Source organism: Podarcis muralis, chromosome Z (assembly GCF_964188315.1).
Source record: "Podarcis muralis chromosome Z, rPodMur119.hap1.1, whole genome shotgun sequence".
NCBI lineage: Eukaryota > Metazoa > Chordata > Lepidosauria > Squamata > Lacertidae > Podarcis > Podarcis muralis.
Window position 1 is genome coordinate 22,983,747 of NC_135673.1, and position 21,366 is coordinate 23,005,112.

At 44.1% G+C, this 21,366-nt stretch overlaps 1 protein-coding gene across 35 annotated transcripts in view; it reads right to left on the minus strand.

Moving 5' to 3' along the window:
* LOC114589107 (uncharacterized) overlaps positions 1-19,218 on the minus strand; it is a 28,190-nt gene extending 8,972 nt beyond the window's left edge. For 3 of the 35 annotated variants that reach the window (XR_013391394.1, XR_013391409.1, XM_077922646.1), the window contains exons 1-12: positions 18,873-19,211; positions 14,904-14,983; positions 13,672-13,781; positions 12,341-12,411; positions 6,465-10,178; positions 5,756-5,886; positions 2,227-2,350; positions 2,013-2,123; positions 1,793-1,896; positions 1,145-1,239; positions 342-436; positions 93-203 (exon numbers count right to left, since the gene is read on the minus strand). Coding sequence is in view for 5 of the 35 variants with exons in the window: in XM_077922646.1 (XP_077778772.1) it covers positions 93-203; positions 342-356 (126 nt within the window). In the remaining 30 variants the exon portion in view is untranslated. Of the gene's footprint in view, positions 1-92; positions 204-341; positions 437-1,144; positions 1,240-1,792; positions 1,897-2,012; positions 2,124-2,226; positions 2,351-5,755; positions 10,179-12,116; positions 12,176-12,340; positions 12,412-13,671; positions 13,782-14,903; positions 14,984-15,665; positions 15,703-18,872 lie in introns of all 35 variants that reach the window. The other 32 variants (XR_013391421.1, XM_077922650.1, XR_013391419.1 and 29 more) reach the window with 30 other exon arrangements.
* Between the last annotated feature and the right edge of the window lie 2,148 nt (positions 19,219-21,366).

A 21,366-nucleotide genomic window follows, 5' to 3' on the forward strand; every position in this document is an offset into this window, starting at 1 on the left:
TACAATAAATATATAAACAAACTAATCCACTTGTACTCAAAAGTGAGTTAGATAAGAAAGCAAAGTTCATGGAGTCTGGACAGATTTCTTACCTGAATTGAGCTTTCCTCTGGGCCATGCTTATCACGACGCCTTCCTTCCACTCTTTTAATAGTGCCTGGCTCTCCACCTATCACATCAATGGTCACACTTACGGTAGCTTCCTGGTTAGAAAAGGGAGAGAAGCAACATCTCAGATTCAGCATAAGCAGGTGACAGACAGATGGTCTGGTTGCACACTTGCACTCTCCCCCTCCTTCAGCTATGCAAACAGGGAAGAGATGGAAAGCTTTGAGATTTACCAACACGTAGGTCATATACTGCACCAAGCTCCACTGTATATAGACCCTTGGCCCTTAGATCTTCCACAGGAAGGACTTGGGCATTCTTACCCAGTCTGAATGAATAAACAAACAAACAAATGAATGAATGAATGAATGAATGAATGAATTCAAGTGCACAGTAAGATTAATGGAGGAAGCATGGCATCCCTAGCAGCCAATTAGGGAGGCCCAAAGACTTAACTGCAAAGCATTCACTGGCCCAGATAAACGAGCACCTCGTCTAATAACAAGGGCTAAGGTTTTCCTACACCTAACACTTTCGCTGAATGTTGTAGGGTTTTCACTGCCTTCTCTTGGGGTCTCCAGGGGGAAAGAATAACACTTTAAGGCACAGGGTCAGGAACAAGTAGACAGGCATTTCCTGCTTGGCTTGGGAACTTTTGCTATTTTACTATGTCCCCCACAACTACATCCACTTGGCTCCACCCAGAGGCAAAAGGCATGCTGTGTCTTGGCACAGTACGTGCAGTATTAGGCAACATTCCTTTCCCAGGAATGGGTAAATTCATGGAGGATAAGGCTATCAATAGCTACTTGCCATGATGGCTATGTTCTTATCCTCCCCCATCCTTAACTCAGGAGCTCCACCCCTTCATTTCCAGGCTGGACATTGTGCAACTCAGGTCAACCCTCAGGAACCCTGGTGACTTGAGGGGTTGGGGTTTTCTAAATCCTCCTCTGGGCGCTTTCTTTTCCTCCCCCTCATCTGAATATCACTCTTCTCTTCATGCCCTGCCCTGCCCAAAACATAAAGAGCTCACAGTGATGCCTGGCCTCTGCTCCTTCTAAGCAAGGACAGAGTATGTAGAGTCTTATCCTGCTGCACGTTCAGCACGGTGGGGCAGTTGCCAGCCCCCTGAAAAGATACGTTTGTGGGGAATCAGAAGAAGATGGACCATAACTTCAAAGAAAGCAACCACAGTTATTTTAAAGTTAAAAATAACATAACCTACTTAGTGTACTTGAACTTGCAGATTAAAATATACAATGATACTTAAGCTGCTAAAACATTTTACACAGATTAAACTATTGCAGACTAACTAACTCTGAGGCAGACAGAAGCACATCAAAACATAACCTGCTGCTCTGTGAAGACTGTTCAACTGACTGAACCAACTGTACCAACTGCCATAACTGCCTCATACGTATGACATCACAGAGTTCTACAGCTCTTGCAATGATCCCTTTACCATATGCATTTTGGATCCCACAGGTTGTGGCCACCCACCTGCCAAATTTGGCCTGCGAGGCAGATCCCAAAATGGATCTGGCCCATGGAGCCTAAAAAGTTTCCCTGCCTCTGCAACAGGATCAAGTCTACACAAGAACAGCTTGGAGCCAACCTGGCATAACATAGCATTTAATTAATACAAGAATCTTAAAAACACACAAAAAAGTGGTTGGTGTACCTGTTTGGGGGCGACCCGACTTTCACCTGCCCACTTACTGGGGCCGTAAGATCTGCTTTAAAATCTGGTTCTTTTTCTGAATTTCTAGTTCTTCCTTGTTGAACCTAAGCAAAAAATTAAAAATTAAAAACCAATAGCATAATACAGCCTTTGTTAGCCAAGGCACAAAAAATGGAAGTTGGAAGTTTGCTTTGTTTATATAACCAAAGATGGCAGTTACCTGCAGGGAAACTTTCACCAATCTGGAGACTCTCCAAATGGTTTGAAGTACAGGGTCCATCAGCCTCTGTTGCCGTCCAGTAACATCTGGAGGGCCTCAGGTTGGGGGAGGCTATTTCAGAGTGTTTAAGAGTCAAAAGTAACCACAACACACACACACACACACACACACACACACACACACACACACACATATACAGAGTGCAGCAACTCACCATTCCGAGTGTTGCTGCATGAGTCACTGATCTGAGCATGCCTGTAACTGAACTCCCCTCTCTGCAATGACCCCTTCACAATTGCAAAGCCTTTTCAGGGTGTGATGTGGGGAGAGAATCTGCACTGGGAAAGAGATGCAGATATAAAGAACACTTAACCATTCTCCTCCCAATTATTTTTTTAGCATGAAATTCTCTCCAAGCTGCTTTTACCAAGTGGCTACTACACCATGTACGGAAACTCGTGCTGGCAGCCGAAATGAATTTCTACATATATTGGTTGACTGACTGAGGAAGTGGCTAGAAGCAAACTCTGCAATAGTTTTTTGTTGCTTGAGGTTACCATCATTTGTATATATACAAAATTAGAGAGATAGTTAAAAACTTCAAATCGGGGAAATCTCCTGGGCCAGACGGTCTACCAATAGAATTATTCAAGACCTATATAGATTGGTGGGCAGAACCCTTAGCTCAATTGTTTACTCTCATAGATAAATATGGGATCATACCTGAGATATGGTTAAGATCAATAATTATCCCAATCTTTAAAAATGGCGACCCAAAAGAACCAAGGAATTATAGACCGATAAGCCTATTATCAGTGATAGGGAAAATCTACGCTAAGCACCTTTTATCTAAACTCCTTACCTGGATGAAAAATCTAAATTTACCAGGGAAAGAACAAATAGGTTTCTCCAAAGGTTGCTCTACATTAGACCACTGCCTTATACTTATGCATTTGGTTGAAAAATACAGATCCCAAAGGCAATCTAAGATATATGCTGCTTTTGTAGATTTTCGTGGTGCATTCGACTCAATTGACCGCCCAAAGCTGTGGAGGAAACTCGCAGAATTAAAAATTGATCAGCGCTTATTGATTCTAATACAAAATCTATACTCTTCCAATACCTGTCAAGTCAAACTTAACACCAAAGGTCACCTTTCATCAGACATCCCAAACTCGAAAGGGGTAAAACAAGGGTGTATTCTTGCCCCCTTTCTATTTAATTTATTTTTATCAGACTTGCCAGATCACCTTCAAAAAATAGAATCACATGCCCCTAAACTTAATCAGAAACCAGTTCCTCTCTTATTATACGCAGACGATGCTGTCCTTCTATCATTAACGAGCTTGGGTCTGAAACGTCTTATATCTTCTCTGATCCTCTACTGCGAATGTAACAAACTCTCTATAAATTACGAGAAGACAAAAATTTTGGTCTTCTCGAATGGTTGGAAATTAGAGAAATGGAAAATAAGAGGGCAAGAAATCCAACAAGTGAAAATCTATAGGTATCTGGGAATCTTATTCCAGAGTAATTTAGGGTGGGCAAATCATCGCACAAATGCCATAAAACAGGCAAAGTGCACCTCATCAGCAGTTACCCGTTTTTATTATCAGAAAGGTAATCAATTTATTCCTGCGGCCAATCAGATATTTCAAACAAAAGTGCAATCCCAGATATTCTATGGAATCCCGCTATGGGTCCAAGCATATAACAGTGATTTAAAAAAGATTCACTCCAGCTTTCTGAGACGTATTCTTGGACTCCCAGCTGTGATCAAATATGAAACAATGTGTGCAGAAATAGGCATACACACAATGGAATATTGGGCCTGGTCCACCTCAATAAAGTACTGGCTACGCTGCCATTTTCGCTGCCCTCCATCAAGTCTGCTCGCTGATTTGCTCAAAGACTCCTATAAATCAAGATGGTATCAGTACCTCGAAAAAAAGATTGAATCTTTAGGCATCGAGCTGGAGCCCCTGTACAATTCTAATGAGCAATACATTTTCCATAATATCCTAACTAGACTAAAGGATGTCGAGAGACAAAATATTATGGCAGCTGTAAACAAAATTTGCTCCCCCATATTCTATGATTTAAATATCTTAGATAGTAGAGCCAATTACATCACTAAATTAATAATCCCAGCCCAACGTAGGGCTTTTATGCTGGCCCGTTTGAATGTTTTTCCCTCAGCATTTGTCAGGGGAAGATATCAAAACATTCCTAGAAACAAGAGATTCTGCAGATGTTCTATGAATGTCCCGGACACTGTAGACCATATTCTCTTTCATTGCCCACTGTACAGTACGCTCCGTCAACGCGTGCTGTCCCCTCTTTTGGGTGGTCTGGAACCCCAGCAAGGTGAATGTGTGGGATTTTGCCTATCCGACGTTGACCAAAGGGTAACGGCGGGGGTAGCCGAGTTTTTGGTAGCAGTCCTCCAAGGAGCAGGTTAACAAGGAAAACCACTGATTCTATATGTATATATATATATATGTATGTAGCCAACTGCTGCCTTTTTATATATATTTTAAGGCTTTTATATGTTATTTTTTCTTTTATGGTTTTATTTGCATAATGCCTAATAAAGGTTTGATAAGTAGTAAGTAGTAATATATACAGATTATATTTATTTACAGAATTGTGTCACAATGGATTTTTTAAATTTAAGATTAATAAAATTAATACATTTCATTTAAATATGTGTGTGTATACACACAGACACACACACACACGCATATATGAATAAGCTAAGTACACCTGAGCTCACTCGCTCTCTCTCTCTCTCTCTCTCTCTCTCTCTCTCTCTCTCTCTGTGTGTGTGTGTGTGTGTGTGTGTGTGTGTATCTCCAAGTAATATTAATAATAGTAATAATTTTATTATTTATACCCTGCCCATCTGGCTGTGTTTCCTCAGCCACTCTGGGCAGCTTACAGTATATATCAAAGCATTCTAAAACATCAAACATTAAAAACTTCCAGATACAAGGCTGCCTTCAAATGTCTTCTAAAGGTCACATAGTTGTTTATTTCCTTGACATCTGATGGGAGGGTGTTCCAGAGGAATTGTGCCACTATTGAGAAGGCCCTCTGCCTAGTTCCCTGTAACCTCACTTCTCGCAGTGAGGGAACCCCCAGAAGGCCCTTGGAGTTGGACCTCAGTGTCCAGGCTGGACGATGGGGGTGGAGACGCTCCTTCAGGTATACTGGGCCGAGGTCATTTAGGGCTTTAAAAGTCAGCACCAACACTTTGAATTGTGCTCAGAAACGCATTGGGAGCCAACAAAGATCCTTTAGGACCGGTGTTATATGGTCCTGGTAGCCATTCCAATCACCAGTCTAGCTGCAGCATTCTGGATTAGTTGTAGTTTCCAAGTCACCTTCAAAGGTAGCCCCATGTAGAGCGCATTGTAGTAGTCCAAGAGGGAGATAACCAGAGCATGCACCACTCTGGTGAGACAGCCTGCAGGCAAGTAGGTGGAGTTGTTATACAGCTGCCCTGGACACAGAATTGACCTGCGCCTCCATGGACAGCTGTAAGTCCAAAATGACTCCTAGGCTGCACACCTGGTCCTTCAGGGGCACAGTTACTCTATTCAGAACCAGGATGTCCCCCACACCTGCCCACCCCCTGCTCCCCGAAAACAGTACTTCTGTCTTGTCAGGATTCAACCTCAATCTGTTAGCCGCTATCCATCCTCCAACCGCCTCCAGTACACCTGAGTTCCACCACTTACCTTGATCTGCTTTTCAGCACTGACAGGGGCAGATGACTTCAAGCCAAGCAGAAACCAGCGCTGCTTTTCACAATAGGCTTTCAATGTTTCCTCATTGAATCCATAATTGAAGTAATCAGAAAGGTCAGCACCTGGGAGGGAATGAATGAATGAATGAGGCAGGTTCCATACACCTAGTAGAAAGAGATGGCAGAATCTCGAGGTGGGAGAATGCGTCATCCCACTTCAGTCTGCAGTTGAGGACCTCATTTTAAAATGTGTTCCTATGAGAGAAAACTAGCATAGACAGAAGCTGCTGATACATTAATTTTCTACTTAATTTTCTACTTACAGAGGAGCATTCATAAATGCTCACTTGCTGTCCAAAGTTGTATTGTCTACTTTACCACTTCATTCTCCTGCATATGTAGATGATTTCAGACTTTGAGTCATAGAAAAATTAAAACAGCCTCAAAAAAATTAGCTCTGGGGTTAACACAGCTGTGGTGCTCTTATATGTTGTGGTGGGATACAAAGGAAGTATCAAAGTCTGGAACAATCTAGCAACCTCTGAGACAAAATGTATTTCATTACAGTAAATATCAGCATTCTCATTAACAGTGATAATCTCAGACAAAAACGGGTGAATTTCTGAGAGCCAAGGCACAACATTCCACAGTTAGTGGTTGACCTGTGCTAATTTTCTAGAAAATGAGGTGATGGAACTCACCATGAACGTGTCCCTTGTTCTCTTATAATGGCAATGGCTGAGGGGTTCCAGTGAGTTCCACCTGAAAAGAGTACTGGGTTGACCAGGACTAGCCTCTTAACTATGACCTGAAGTAGATTTGGAAATCATGGTAATGAGACAATCCTAGCTAAAGCAAACTTTGAAAAAGCAGAATAAATCCATGCTGATGGGAGGGAGTATTTGAGTCCGCTAAACCACAATTGTATTTGTAACAAGCTCCAAGGCACATCAGTGAATGGCCCTGTCATGATTTAATTGCATTTGTCTAAAAAAAGGAGAAATACTTTAATTTGGGGGCATTAACCAAATCAGTCTGGGATCATCAGCATGTGAACGTTGCCATCCTAATGTTTGACTATAGAAATCAATGCCCAAAGTATCTAACTTCTCTTATATAAGCAAATCACACAGAAGGAATTAAATAGCATTTCAGTTTCACAGCATTGCCTGATCTATTATTGAGCCAGAATTATATTTTTGGTGTTGTTCAGTTAAGGAAGAAAATCCAAGCTGCAATGTAAAACGCCAGGGCTGCCAAATGATTTAAGGAATTGGTAATAGCCAACTACACTTGAATATATTTTGTACACTAGCATAGCCCCAATTTAGATGTCTTTCTGATATAAGTTAGGAAGTGAAAGACAAACCAATCAGTCAGTGTCACAAGGAAAAGCCATCTCTAATATTTGCTTCTGTGAGGGAAAAGCCTGGTTTCTTGCTGCTCCATTTGCCTTGCGGGAGCCAAAACACAACCTACGTCAACAAAATGATTCAGACTGTGTCACAGAAAGATTGGGGTGGGGGTAGGAATCTGGGCAGTAACTGTCCACCTTCATCTGATCTCAGTGGAGTGTTAATCTTCGCCTGGCAAGTATGCCACACTTCTGGTTTGCTGGGAACTGCCTGCCAAATTGGGGTCCTGAGCCCCTAATAAATGGACTGTGCTATGTAGCCTTTGTTCTCTCACATCAGGATCCATCCCACCCCCATCAGATAATCCTGCAACTGACCATCCTTGCTACTCACCTGATCCCAAGTAGAAAGTTTAGGATGAGATAAATTAGAACCACAGATGCTCCTTTTTGTTTTCCATATCCTGCTGGGTCCTGTTGACATTTTCATTTCCCTATCTGACTTTTAGAAGACATCTGTGCAATCCCCACGTAAGTGTTTGAGTGAGGGTCCCAAGATCTCCCTCCTGACTTATGTTATAGAGGAGGAAACCAGACAGCTGAGCCATAACTGGCCTACTCTACAAGACAGTTATGCAAGGAAGGGCAGAAACAAACTTTCCTGAGCCTCTTGCTTCCATTACAGCTTTTTCATTCTCTAGTCTAGTAACACACCAGAACCAAAACAGCCTCCATAAGGAAATATGTAAGTCCTTAAAAGTTCCACTGATTAAAACTGGCTTCCCCTCATTAATCAACTAAAGGTTTGGTTGATTTGATGTAATGATTAGAGCTTGGACGCCTAATCAATTATCCAGTTATAACACTGCTGCTGCAATGTTTTCTGCAACACACATCAGTGAAACATTCTCCTCAGGAGCAAATATTCCTGAGGGTCTTTTGATTTAGTCAAGACTTCCATAAATTAAAGTAACTGGAAGCTTTAAAAATGTGTTCAAGCTACTTCAAGATCATATCTAATACCACTACACTTTGGCAGATGAGTTTCACCAGTTACACTGTCTACCAAATTTAACCCTTTCACCAGCCTCCCAAGGTTAATTAACTTGCTCAGATCCCTGGTCTGTACCTTTCACACTTAAATCCAGTGAAGAGAGGAAAAATTCAGAGAGGAGCTTCAGTTTATTATACAATGGTGCCATTCTAGTTCTGGGATTTTAATGATTCAGCCAGCCAAATTTCCCACCCAGCAATTGTCCAAGAGGCTCAACTTTAACTTTTCACTTAAAAAATCTAGTTTCACAACCATCTGATAGAATTCCCCTATTCTCTCTTTTTCCTTATCCCTGCTATCCTCTGCAAAATGTTTCACTTATTTGAGTCTACACCAGGCAATGGCAGCTTTGAGAGATTCATAGGGGAAAAGACCACTTTCTGTTGTCTCTCTCAATGGTCTTGCCAGGGCTAGGAAACTACTTCCTGAAAGTTTGTCCCAAGCACATGAGTATATTTAATTAGTAAATTGGGAGCACTTCAACAACCAATATGCTTGTAACAATTTTATTTATTTATTGCATTTATACCCCACATTTTTTTCTCCATGGAGCTCAAAGTGTGTTGTACATGGTGTTGGAAAATAACTAGGGAATAACAGTTAATCCTGAAGTCCCAACAGCTGACTACCTAAATTCAAAAAAAGCATAGGGCTTGACTCACTGTCTAGCCCAAAGAGTCCCCAGTAGAGTTTAAAACTAAAATATATGTGCAGTGTTTGCAAAGGATGGGCAATATAGGCTGTTAGACCTTTAAATGTACCAGTGTTAAGCACTGACAATTGTGCTCCCCCACCTCTACCCCTCTAGGAGTGAATAGACCACAACCTTAAGTAAGTTTAAATGTTTTACTTACAGTAATCAGAGGTCTCACTCATGCATCGTTCAATGCTACAGCAGAAGCAACACAGGTAATGTATTCTTGGTTACAAAATACAGAAGTTGACCTCAAACACACAGACTGAGTCTGGAGCCCCAGCCTCAGATATCTGCTCAGTTACATGGTTCAAAGAGAAGACAGAGAGAGAGAAGAACAGGAAATAACCCTTGCATCCTCCCTCCCCAATGGTGAGGGGTCATGACCAATCTGAGTCTTCTCTAGCAATTAAGAACTCTGTGATCCTTAACCCCTTTCTTACTGGTAATTATACAGTTATGTTTGGCGGCATAAATCTCCCACACATGGTTCTCCCCCTCCTCATCCAATCCCCACAACAATCCAGTAAAGTAGCTTAGGCTAAGAGGAGTGACTGGCCCAAGGTTACCCAGTGAGCCTTCATGTGGCTGGGAGGAGATTTGAACCCTGGTCTCCCAGGTACTAACCCAACATTCAACCACAAGAACAGAATGACTCTAGCTTGGCACCGATTGGTTCTTGGTCCTGACAATCAATGAAATGGGGGTGAACACACAGCACAGACATGTTCTGGGGACCCCAAAGGACTTATGCAACCTGGCCCAGAGAACGAGAACACATGGAAGCTGCAGGATACATTCCAGTGAGAGAACTGCATCCATTGCCAATATTCCATGAGGGACACAGAACATGGCACTGGATTCGGAATTCTGCTTCCTGACAATCTCGGGTTCAATTTCATTTTTAAATTAAAAACAAACAGATTTCCTTACAAATGGTTGAGAGATGCTTAAAAGCACTTGGAGAAGAACTGAATGAATCTGAAGACATCAGACGAGGCAATAAATAATATGAAGTATGAGCCAAATGTTTGCAGCTGGGTAATTTTTTAATGTCTGATTGAGCACACTTATAAATCACACATCATGCTCTCCTCCCATCTACCCCGTAACTCCTGCTGCACACAGGCCCATGATGTGAAATGCAAAGCAAAAAATAAATCAACTGATAGTATTGACCACATTAAACTTTGAGGCCCCACCTGGTTTCCTCCATGGTTTGTCGTCAGCTGAATCCAAATCCATGTCTGCTTCAGGTAAGCCATATATATTCCCAGGAGCATCTAAATCATTACCTTTGGGTTGCAACTTGGCTTTGAAAGAAGGAAAACAGATGCTTAGTGCCAAGACTCTGTTGTTGTTGATCCATTCATTTGCTGAGCAAATTGATCAGGGTTTCTCCCCCCCCCCTTTTTTTTTAAATCCCCAATGGATTTAGCTTCAGTTACATTAATTATTCCCATCTATGAGTTCAATCACAAGTTGTTGTTTTTATCAAAATTATTCTGTTTCCCCTTCTTAAAAAAATTAATGGGTTTCAGCTACTTAGCTAAAGAAACAGATAAGGGGGGAAAGACAGAAAAACTTAAGACATCTTAAGACTGCATTCATATGCAGGGATAAACTATATCATGAATTGAATGAGCCTCAGGTTCATGCAGACAACCTACCTCTCTCCTATGCAGCAGGAATGCTTTTGCATTCCATTACATTCAAATACTAAACTATGGTTAATCTTAACTATATTTGTAAAGGGAAACAGTTTCCCCAATCCCACTTTGTATAAACACAAATCCAGATATTTGTGCTACCTTGCTTTTAATAGTGCAGGGTCGATGGAATTCCCTCCCACAATAACACAGATTTACGCCATAGGACACTTTTCTGCTGCTGCCCACTCTCTTAGATGCTTAGAATGCCTTTAAAGTTCCTTAGTAGTTAGGCATAATAGGCTTAGCTGTGAAATTGTTATATTGATTGTTATGTTGGAGTTAAACTATTAACTACTAGAGGGAATACTGATAATTTATTCTGAGGTCTTCCATGTGCTCAAGAGAAGCTGTTGCTGACATCAGCCTCTAAAAAGCTGCTACAAACTCCCTAAACCTCTATCTAAACCAAATTCATTTAGCACCCAGGTCTAGCTAGTGGGGACAATCTGCCTCTGATCCCAGAGTTCCTCCAGTTGTACTTCCGGGTTGCTTTGATAGTTTAGTGACTTGGAAAAACCTCACATGTACAATCTTCTGGCAGGACAGGGAAGCCTATTAGTCTAACAAAAGCCACTGGCTTCCTTCTTCTAATCTTCCCCAGCAATGTATGGTTATCACACAAGAGATGAACAGTGTAACATTTGGGCCTCCACTGTGCACTTTCCCCTCAGATTTCTCTGGGCTTTGCATACAAGGCAAGGCAAGAGACACAAGCTGCATTGAGCGATGGAGGCTACAATCCAGACATGCAGAAGTCATGGGGGTTCTCTACACACTCTTTCATCCAGCCAAGCAAGAGGCACTCTCAAAGTCAGAACAAAGCACTCTAGCAGGGGCTAAGCAGAACCAGTCAGGGGTGGGGCCTGAGGAGCAGGAATATAGCTTGGAATGAGTCCCAAGGGCCAAACAGAAAGGTCTGGAGGGCGGGCAGAATTCAGCTTGCAGGCCTGAGGTTCACCATCCCTGCTATACAGGACCTATCTTGACTAACTGCTTCAGAGGAGGAAAAGCCACAGTGGGAGTGTGGTGATCACACAGGGTCCCTGGACATTTCACCATCTATTGATCCCTCGGCCACCACTTTATTTCCTGCTGCCACTACCCAGGCCCTACCTGGTACAATCCTGAGTCCAGTCAGGGTTAAATTGGAACATAAACTTTTGTTTATTTATTGCAGTTTAACAAGCGTGTGGTTTCATAAATGGTATCGGTCAATTACAATCATGGGGTGCCTATCCAGACCTATAACTTCCGCTACCAGCTCTCACTCACTAAACCACCTCTCAGATATTTACTTGTCTTCCTAGCCCCTAACTATTCCTGACTCAGCTTATTCCACTGCACTAACTCATTTACGCACAAACTCTAGCCCAATTCACTCCACCCAACTCCCAACGAACTCCCCACCCCTCCCAGAGCTGGTTTTATAGTCCTTCTGACTCCACCCCCTGGGTCCTGATTGGGTAACCTGTTTAACTATTTCACCTCCAGCACTCTCATATATGTTAACGTCACGGGGACGTTAGGGAAGACCAGTACCAGATGTGGTTGCTTCATAACCTTGGTTGTTTTTTAGACTCATATTCCTGGGGCGCTCCCTAGGGAGAGAGAAAGGACCAAAACACATCTGCACCAATGGGCATAGCCAAGAGAGGGGCACCTCCCCCCAAAAAAATCAATAAAATCAATAAAAATACATAACTAAGATTCTGCCCCCCCCCCCCGCAAAAGGCCTGTCCCCCCCTAACAAAAATCCTGGCTACCTTCATGTCTGCATCAGGCAGCTGGAACAGGCTTCTGCTGAATTGCACTGTGGTTTGGCTTCAGTGAGCAGCTACAATAAATGGACAGGCTAAGATGTGAGGGTGAGAAGCAGCAGAAGGCAGCCAAGAAACATAGCAAGTCTGATCACTTCCTAGTTCTGACATATTACAAGGCATATGAGGCCTTTATAACTTCACATTCGCTAAAAGCCAGTTGAACAGTTATGAAGAGCATGGTCCAAATCATGGTGAATGGTGATGAGCTTATGTCCTCCCTCCTTTCTTTGCATGCCCAGTGTAATCAAACACTTCCCAATTTTCACCAAACCATGTTGATGTCTGAACTGGCAATTGCAGTTCAAGCAAGCCCTTCAAACTTGCACTGAAGCTGGGGTGGGGGACTGTATCCAGCTCCCCACTCACCGTGGATCACTTTGACAGGTGGGCAGGACCACCCACCTGTCAGTCACCTGACACCAGGTGATTAAACTTCAAAGGTAGACTCGAGAGCATACTCTTAAATTTAAGCCACACTTACTAAGGAAGTTGTTTCCTTTGTAGCCCACCTTGAATTTGAGCTGGCCCGCAAAGGGAAAATTCAGAGCGTACTCAAAGTGTGCTTCAGATTTTTCCCTTCCAGCTATAAATCACTTGCACTTCATGGCTTACTAAAGTTAGCCAGAGGGGTGGATTCAAGGTCTGGTGAGCGTGTCTTCGTTTGATGTAGTGGTGTGGATACTCCTGGAAAACCTGGACCTGATGGCATTTAACAACTATCAAGTCACAGATTCCCCTCTCCTTTTGGGCAAAATATTAGAGAAGGTTGAGACAATGCAGCTGCAGGGAGTCCTGAAGGAAACTGATTATCTAGACCAGGTGTGGAGAACCTTTTGCATTACAGATCTTACTGAACTATGACTTTCATACTTGCTGGGAATGATGGGAGTTGTAGTTCAGCTCCATCTGGAGAGCTAAAGGTTCCCATTACCTGTTCCAATCTAGGGTCAGACCTGGGTTTGGGACAGAATTCATCTTGGTCACCCTGATGTTTGACCTCTATCAGGAAATGGATGGGGTGAGTGTGGCTAAGTTATTGCTGGATCTCTCATTGGCTTTGATACCATCAGCCATGGTATTCTCATGGACCATCAATGGCAGGAGTCTTCCAACTTTTCAGACCAAGGTCCACTACTACCGGTAAATCTTTTAATTTTTGCTATACAACTCTATTTAGTCTTTCTTCCCCTTTCTTCTCATTTCCTTTCTAAATATCGCAGAAAACAAAACCACAGATAAAACCAAGAGCAGAATTCTGACACCTGCAGACTTACATGAAAGATGGCCTTCTTGTTGTGATATTGCCAATCATTACTTGGATGTAGTCGTCACTGTCACTGTCACTATCACTGTCTTCCTCGTTGTCTTCTCTATCTGAAAGGGTCTAGGAAGGAGACAGAAGACATGCACAATGAGAAGACAGTTTTTAAAAATACAGACCTAAGCAGCAGCACAAGTTCGCTTGTTCCCAATAAAGTTAGCTCAACTTCAATTGCAATAAATTTGATAAGTTAGGGATGACATTACTTTTAAGTCCTGTTGGACTTTGTTCACAGTGCAATCTCAACCATGCCTACCAAAAGTAACTCTCCTGTAACTCAATGGGGCTTACTCCTATGGAAGTGAGGTTAGGACTGCAGCCTTAAGCCTGAGAAATAAACATTCAGAGGCTTTTTTTTTTTTTTTTAGTTAGTTACATGAAACTTTAAAATAGGAATGCTCAAGAGGTACCACCCCCCTCCCTTCTTGGTTACTTGTGCTGTAAGTATGTAATTTATTTTAATTTATTTGTGCCAGCAATCATGGATGATGAGTGAGTTGAGAAGGATGGGCAGCTATTTATTTATCTGTTGATTCAAATCTAGGAAAGAGAGTCCTTTTTGATTGAAAAGCCACATTTATTTCTGAGTGACCAGAAGAACAGCAACAAATGCCTTTTTTTTTTAACCCTTTGCTACTTTCTATACACACTCACCGCTCTCTATTCTCCATCCAGGCAAGCAAGAGGCATTAATCCAAGTTCAAGAACCCATCCCAACCAGGAAGAAGCACTAAAGGGCAAAGCATGGTTGGTAAGCTGATATGTGTTTGTGGCTAGGCAAGAGATATGGGCTAGGGAGAGTCTTGAGGGCTGCATTTGGGCCTCTGCCCTGAGGTCCCCCAACCCTCTGATTTAAATAAACAAATACAATGCAGTGCAAAAGCACTCAACCTTTATGAGATAGTTGACCGTATTTTGCCAGCAAACTGAACAACTTCCCAACCATTCTGGGTCTCCTCTACTTCTGTTAAGTTTGGCAAAGAGCTAAACCATTCTTCTAAGCCAGCCATCTCCAACCTGGTGCCTTCCAGATGTTTTGGACTCCAAGTCCCATCAGCCCCAGGTAGCACACCTATCAACAGTAGACAACAATGTTGTTGTCCGGGGCTGATGGGAGTTGGGAGATCTAAACAACAGAGGAGCACTAGAGTAGAGATCTCAGCTTGATTATACCGTACTACTTACTTGCTGTAACAATTCTCGTTCTTCATCACTGACAATCTTTCTCCTTGGGAATGTCTTTTAAAGGATGAAGTCCTGTGTCCCTGATAAACACAGAACACACACACAGACTAGAACCCGTGTTGGCTCCCTCTCAAAATACATCTCAGTCACAATGACCAGCAAGTCTGGCAAGGCAACAGAGTAGTGATTGGTAACCACAATCCGCAAAAGAGAACAAACAAACAAACAAATAAATAAATACTGTTTTCCATTTTCTATTCTCCCCTGCAGCTGTGTGTTAGTTAGCAAAAGACAATAGCAATGTTTAGTAGGGGAGGTTGCCAGGGTTACAGGGGGTGTGATGTCCATATAGTGGGGTGGGGTATCCTTTTATACAGAGGTTTTTGAGCAAGGTTTTGGGGAAGAAGTATGGAGGGGTAGAACTCCATGTGGTGTTGGGTGGAGGAGGCTGAACCAAGAGACCAGGCGTCATGCCTGGCTTCTGCTCTGGACCAAAGCTTTCTGAAGCTATGAGATGAGCAACAAGATACACTACTGGGGTGTAATTTTCTGCATTCCCTCCACCTAAACTCAGGTGTAAATATGTATAAATAAACCATATTTCTAAAAGATACTACAGTCTCCATGTATCTCATTGCAAAGGGGTGGCTGGTAACAGTATGTAAGCCATCCTGCTAAATTTACTGCAACTGCCCTCCCGCAGTGCATTTGACTCTGAATTACAAAAATAACTCTGAATTACAAAAATAAAATAAAATTTACCCAGGAATTGGTCCATCTTCTTGATTACCAGTGTCAACTGCAAATACATCAAGAGGAGGAAAATTTTATCAAAGCTTCAGAAACTGAGAGAGAGAGAGAGAGAGAGAGAGAGAGAGAGAGAGAGAACATACCACTCCATTTGCATACATTCCTCCCTAACAAAACATGCAAGATGCTTATGTCACTTTTCCCCTTAGAAAAATTCAATACAAAAAAAAACACCACTGCCGCTGTAGTATGCTAACGAGACACCCTGCCCAATGGAGGGGAGATGTGTCCGGAAACACAAAGAAGCAGCACTAACTCTGGATTCGCTTCATGCTTTGCCTCACTTTCATTTCCCAGGGCTGTCCCTCGCTCTAGGGCACACGCAAACTCCTGTCATCCCTTTTGCTTTCTCTTGGCTACCAAGACTCTTTTATCTTTGCTTTGGCCACCGCAGCACCTGTTGCTTCTGTTAGTCATAGAAATCCTGCTGTCTAACTTTTTCCTTCCCCATCAGTGGTGTCTAAACCTGCAGGAATACAGAGCCAGTGGGAAGTTTCAAGAATGCCACTCTGCCTAGCTGGCTGCCCTTACTAAGCCTCCAGACAAGAATGTTCACCTACTGCCTTCTCTTAGCATACATCCCCTGAACATGACATTCACCTTCTATGAGAAATAGGGACTCGTATTCAATGCTGTGCAAAGTAAGTGTCCTGCTGGTGCAAGGATTCCTTCTTGCACAGCGTAATTCACTCTCCCATCTATTTAGTGGTGGAATCCTTGCACTGACAGCATGCAGTGCACTGGATACAAGGGAAAGTCTTTGGTACACGATCACCTAGGCTGTCCAACTCCTTGGCTGCTAATATTAAGCAGGGGCCATCAATACTTTGCTTCAGACCCTTCTGCTTATACAGGCCTTTTCTGATGTATAGCTCAATTCATCTGTTATTGCATATCTTAAAGGTGAAATACTGAAGGCACAAATGCAGACAATCCCAACAAGAAGGGAAAAAAAGTGGGATGCATTTAAAGAAACCGGCTCAGAGATGAGCTGAGATTTAAGAAGGGAAAGTATAAGAAACGAAGGAAAGGGGAAATCACAAATGAGGAATATACACGAGTAGTCAACAGTTGCAGGGAGGAAGGCAGGGGGGCCAAAGCTCAGAAGGAAAGAGGTTAAAAATAACTTTAAAATGTTTATTCTGCTTTGTTCAAAGCAAGAAGCAGAACAAGCAACTAGTAAGCCCCCTAGTGGAGAAGACGGAGAAATACTACTGAGTGACGCTCGACACCTGCTTTGCCCGTTTTCACCCAAATGGAAAGCAATACTTAACATGGGTGTAGCTAGGATTTTTGTTGGGGGGCAGGCCTTTTGCTGGGGGGCTGTCCCTCCCTGCCACCCCAGCTACGTCCATGATATGCAGCCTGGTGATAACATATTAAATGATGCAATGAGGGAGCTGCAGCCCATGACAGGAAAAGAGGTGGCGAGGGAACATCTAGCTGCTTTAAATTCAGATCTTCAGGGCCCGCTGAGCTGCACCCAAGGGTACCAAAAGAGCTTGTGCATGTAATATCAGAACCTTTGTCTACACAGTAATCTCTGAGAATTCTTGGAGCTGAGGTCCCTGCAGACTGGAGGCAGGTAAATGTTGTCCCCGTTGTCAAAAAGGGGGGCGGGGAGACCCATGTAACTACCAACCAGTGAGCTAGACACCAATGCCAGGAAATATCCTAGAATAGATAACTCAGCAGTCTGTGAGCACTTGGAAAAGAAACCCAGCATGAGTTTCTCGAAAACAAGTCACGTCTGATGAAACTTTTCCTTTTTTTAAAATGGAAAAGATCCACCAAGCTTGTAACTCTAACTCTTCAATTCTGTGATTCTACCAAGACCATAAGCAGTGCCTGCTGGATGAGGCCAATGGCTCATCTAGTCCAGCATCCTGCTCTCACTGTGGCTACCCAGACGCCCCAGAGGGAAACCCTCAAGCAGGATTTGAACACAGGTCTCATCTCCTGCAGTCTCTGCCTTCTTAATCTAATTTAAGTCACCCTGCTGCTTTCAGGGGTACCTTCTCATGCCCAATTTAAAGTGCAAGGTCTAACCTTTAAAACCCTGAACAACTTGGAACCAAGTTAATTTTTAAAAAACTGGGCCTTTTAAATCAATGTGGTCTGAATCTATCAGTTTTTAAACCTATGTTTTAACTTTGGGGGGTGCAGTGAATTTGAGGGTTGTGTGTGTTTATGTTGCTTTTGATTTTAAAGTTTTAGGACATATTTGATACTTAAACTGGTTACTTACTTGTCGATTGTAATACACCCAGAAAACTTCGCATTCTGGGGCAGCATACACTTTGTATGAGTCCGCTGTTTTATTTGATTTGTTTTGTTGTGTTGTGCTTCATGATGGGCGTAAAGCCGAATAAACGTTTGTTGTTGTTGGGCAGCATACAAAAGCCATTACAGCTCCTGTTATTTTAAAGCCTTACTAATTTGCTATTTTGGTTTGCAAGGTGCTGCAAGAGCTTTGGCTGAATACTGCGGACTTTAAACGAATGAAGTTGCAACCCCTGTACTCAGCCTTACCTGGGAGTCTAAGTCCCACTGAACTCAGCCGGGCTTACTTCCAGGATCGCCCTGTAACAAATGTGCAAGCTCCTCGGGGAACGAGACCTCTATTTTAAAAAAAATATTATAATTTTTGCTTGTGACGCTCTGGAGTGCCCTGAGGATGCGTGGCGGGCATTAAATAGCCACAGTCACTACACGGCAGGAGGCTACCTACGACTCTGTGAGTGAACCGGATAGCGAGGGAAAGATGCTCTCCCTCCGAGTTGAAGTCCAAAGCGACCCTAGGCAGACGCCCCGGCCGCCGCCTCCTCCTTTTCCTCTCCTTCCTTAGAGCAGGCAGGGCAGCGGCGTCGGGAGCCTGCAGACCAGTGGGTTTTGCCACGCGCTGCATCCCGGCGGCAGCGCAGCGGCTCTACTCTCGTAGCAGCTGCCCCAGATCTCCGGCCCAAAGGGGCGCTGTGGGAGGGGCCGGCGGAGAATTGAACGCGGCGCGGCGGGTAGAAGTTTGCAAAGGCGCCGCTAGGTCGGCATGGCATCCTCCCTCCTTCCACCGCGCGCGCGCGCGCTCCTTTCCCACCCTCCAGAGAAAAAAGGGGGACGTATGGGGTCGGGGCTACCACCACCGCCTGCCAGCCTGCCTACCTCCGTAGAGCCATTGCTCCTCGTCCTCCGTCTGCATGGCACTGCTTCCCAGATTCGTGGCCATGGCGGAGCCGGAGGCACTTGGCTGCGGAGCCCAGGAAGGGAAGCGGGCCAGGAGGAGGTTGCACAAGAAGGGAAGGAAGGGATCCAGCGAGCGAGGCCTCTCAGCAAGCGCCGCAGAGGGCTCCGGGGAGGATTCAGAGAGGGACGTGCGCCTCAACTGGCTCTATCCTCCGCGCGGAGCTATTGGAGCAGTAGCCCCCCCACCGGGGCTGCTGGGCCAAAGTACCGCCATCCATCGCCCTTTCTTGGGCTTCTAACCCCGGAAGGAGAGGGGGTGGGAAAAAGTGGGGGGGGGGGACACCTCTCAACGTCGGAGCAGCGGAGGCAGAGAGGTGGTTGCGGCTGCTGTTGCGGGAGGAGTGGCGGGTCCTAGCGCCCAGCCGGGAATATCTCTACTTGGCTTTGGGCCAGCTTTTCAAACGAAATTAAAATTTAAGATAACCCGGGGCTAGTGAGTCTGATCACGAGCGCGTCTCCTCCCAAAAAGGCTGGTTGCTGGGTAGATGGATTTGCATGGGGAAAGATGGTCCCCTAAGAAAGGAAAAGTAGCGTGACAGGCTGCTGCTCTCTGAAGTCAGAGCTTTCCAAACTTTTCCAAACTGGTGACACACTTTTTATACATGCATCGTTTCATGGCACAGTAAATTCAGTTTTACTAGCAAAACAGAGGTTAAACTAACCCGTTGTAAGAGCGCGGGGAGCGTTCGCGCGACTTACATACAGTGGTACCTCGGGTTACATACGCTTCAGGTTACAGACTCCGCTAACCCAGAAATAGTGCTTCAGGTCAAGAACTTTGCTTCAGGATGAGAACAGAAATCGTGCTCCGGCGGCGCGGCAGCAGCAGGAGGCCGCATTAGCTAAAGTGGTGCTTCAGGTTAAGTACAGTTTCAGGTTAAGAACGGACCTCCGGAACGACTTAAGTACTTAACCGAGGTACCACTGTATATGCACCGCCGCGTTCCTCCACGAGGTCATGATGAAGCGAAGTGTATGCGTGCGCGGACCTATGGATCTTTTAATCTTTAGAATTTATATGGGGCTTTTGAACCAGTCAACGATCAAATTGCTTCTCATACAACAGCCCCAGGAAGGTTATCCAGTGTCGGCCCCACTTTTGCAGTTCAGAAGGCAGAGAGTGAAAAAGAAATCTTGTTTAAAGCGCCCCTGGCAGGCGGGAGATTTGGAGCAGGGTCTTTCTATTCCTAGCGCAGCTGCTGCAGTACGCTGGCTCAGCTTCATTAACGTGTGACCCCGAAATTCCAGATTCCCCCCCCACACACACACACACAATTGATGCCAAAGTTCAGTGCTAATTTGTGTCGCGAACCCGTTTTGTGCCGCCCCTCAAACTGAATAACTGACACTCAAACCGGGGTTGCAAGTAAATGTCCCAAAACCCAACCTTGACGATTGATTCCAAACTGGTGCCAAAGTAGTGCACTGGTTTGGTGCTATAATTTGGTGCTGTAATGCCAAAAAATCCAACCTTGTCTAATTGACTCCAAACAGGTGCCGCAAACACCACATTTTGTGCTGCCTCCCAAACTGAGTACCGGTAATTGACACTCAGACTGGGGGCCGCAGGGACACCCCAAAACCCAACCTTGTCTGACTGACTGCAAACTAATGCAAAAGTTGTGCAAATGGTTTAGCACTAAACTTTGGCATCTGATTGGAGGGGGATCTGGAATTTTGGGCTCACACATTAATGAAGCTCACGACTCTGTAAATGACTGGGTGTGCAGCTGGGAAACACACAGCTAATCTGGCAGCCCAGCTGATGTGCCCATCTAGTTTACTATTTTGTGAGAGTTTTGAATACTTCTATATGTAAAACAAACACACAAACATTGCAAGAAGAAAATATGCACAGAAAGGAGAATGCTATGCCAGAAACAGCTTCTGTGATGGGTTTTCTACTTGCATTGCTGGTTTGGGACGTGTGTGTGTGTGTTTCATTTTGGAACCATAGGGGAACATTCAACACTGGTATGCCTCAACTCCTGCTGGCTGAAGTGGCAAACCTGCCCACTGTCCCCTGCCTCATTCTGCTGCACTGGTATGCCTTGTCTTTGTCTCTTCCAGTTTACATACATGAATAGTTGTATATATTATTGGAAAGAAGTGGGTACCCTTCTCTTTAAAAGACAAAACAGACACAGGTAAGCAGCACCTGAATGCAAGTTCATTATTGCAGGGGTAAAACTAGGCTCATTTTCACCTGGGTCAAAGATCCAGTTTGGCACACACACACCCCATGCACATTTACACACACACACACACACACACACACACAGGCTAGGAGTCTCAGTGGTGCCCTTCTGGAAGTTTCACGCTGTGGAAGATCACCAGCATTGCATACCAAAGGTCCCAGGTTCAATCCTTGGCATCTCCAGCTAGGAAAGTCTCTTACCTGAAGCCCAGGAGA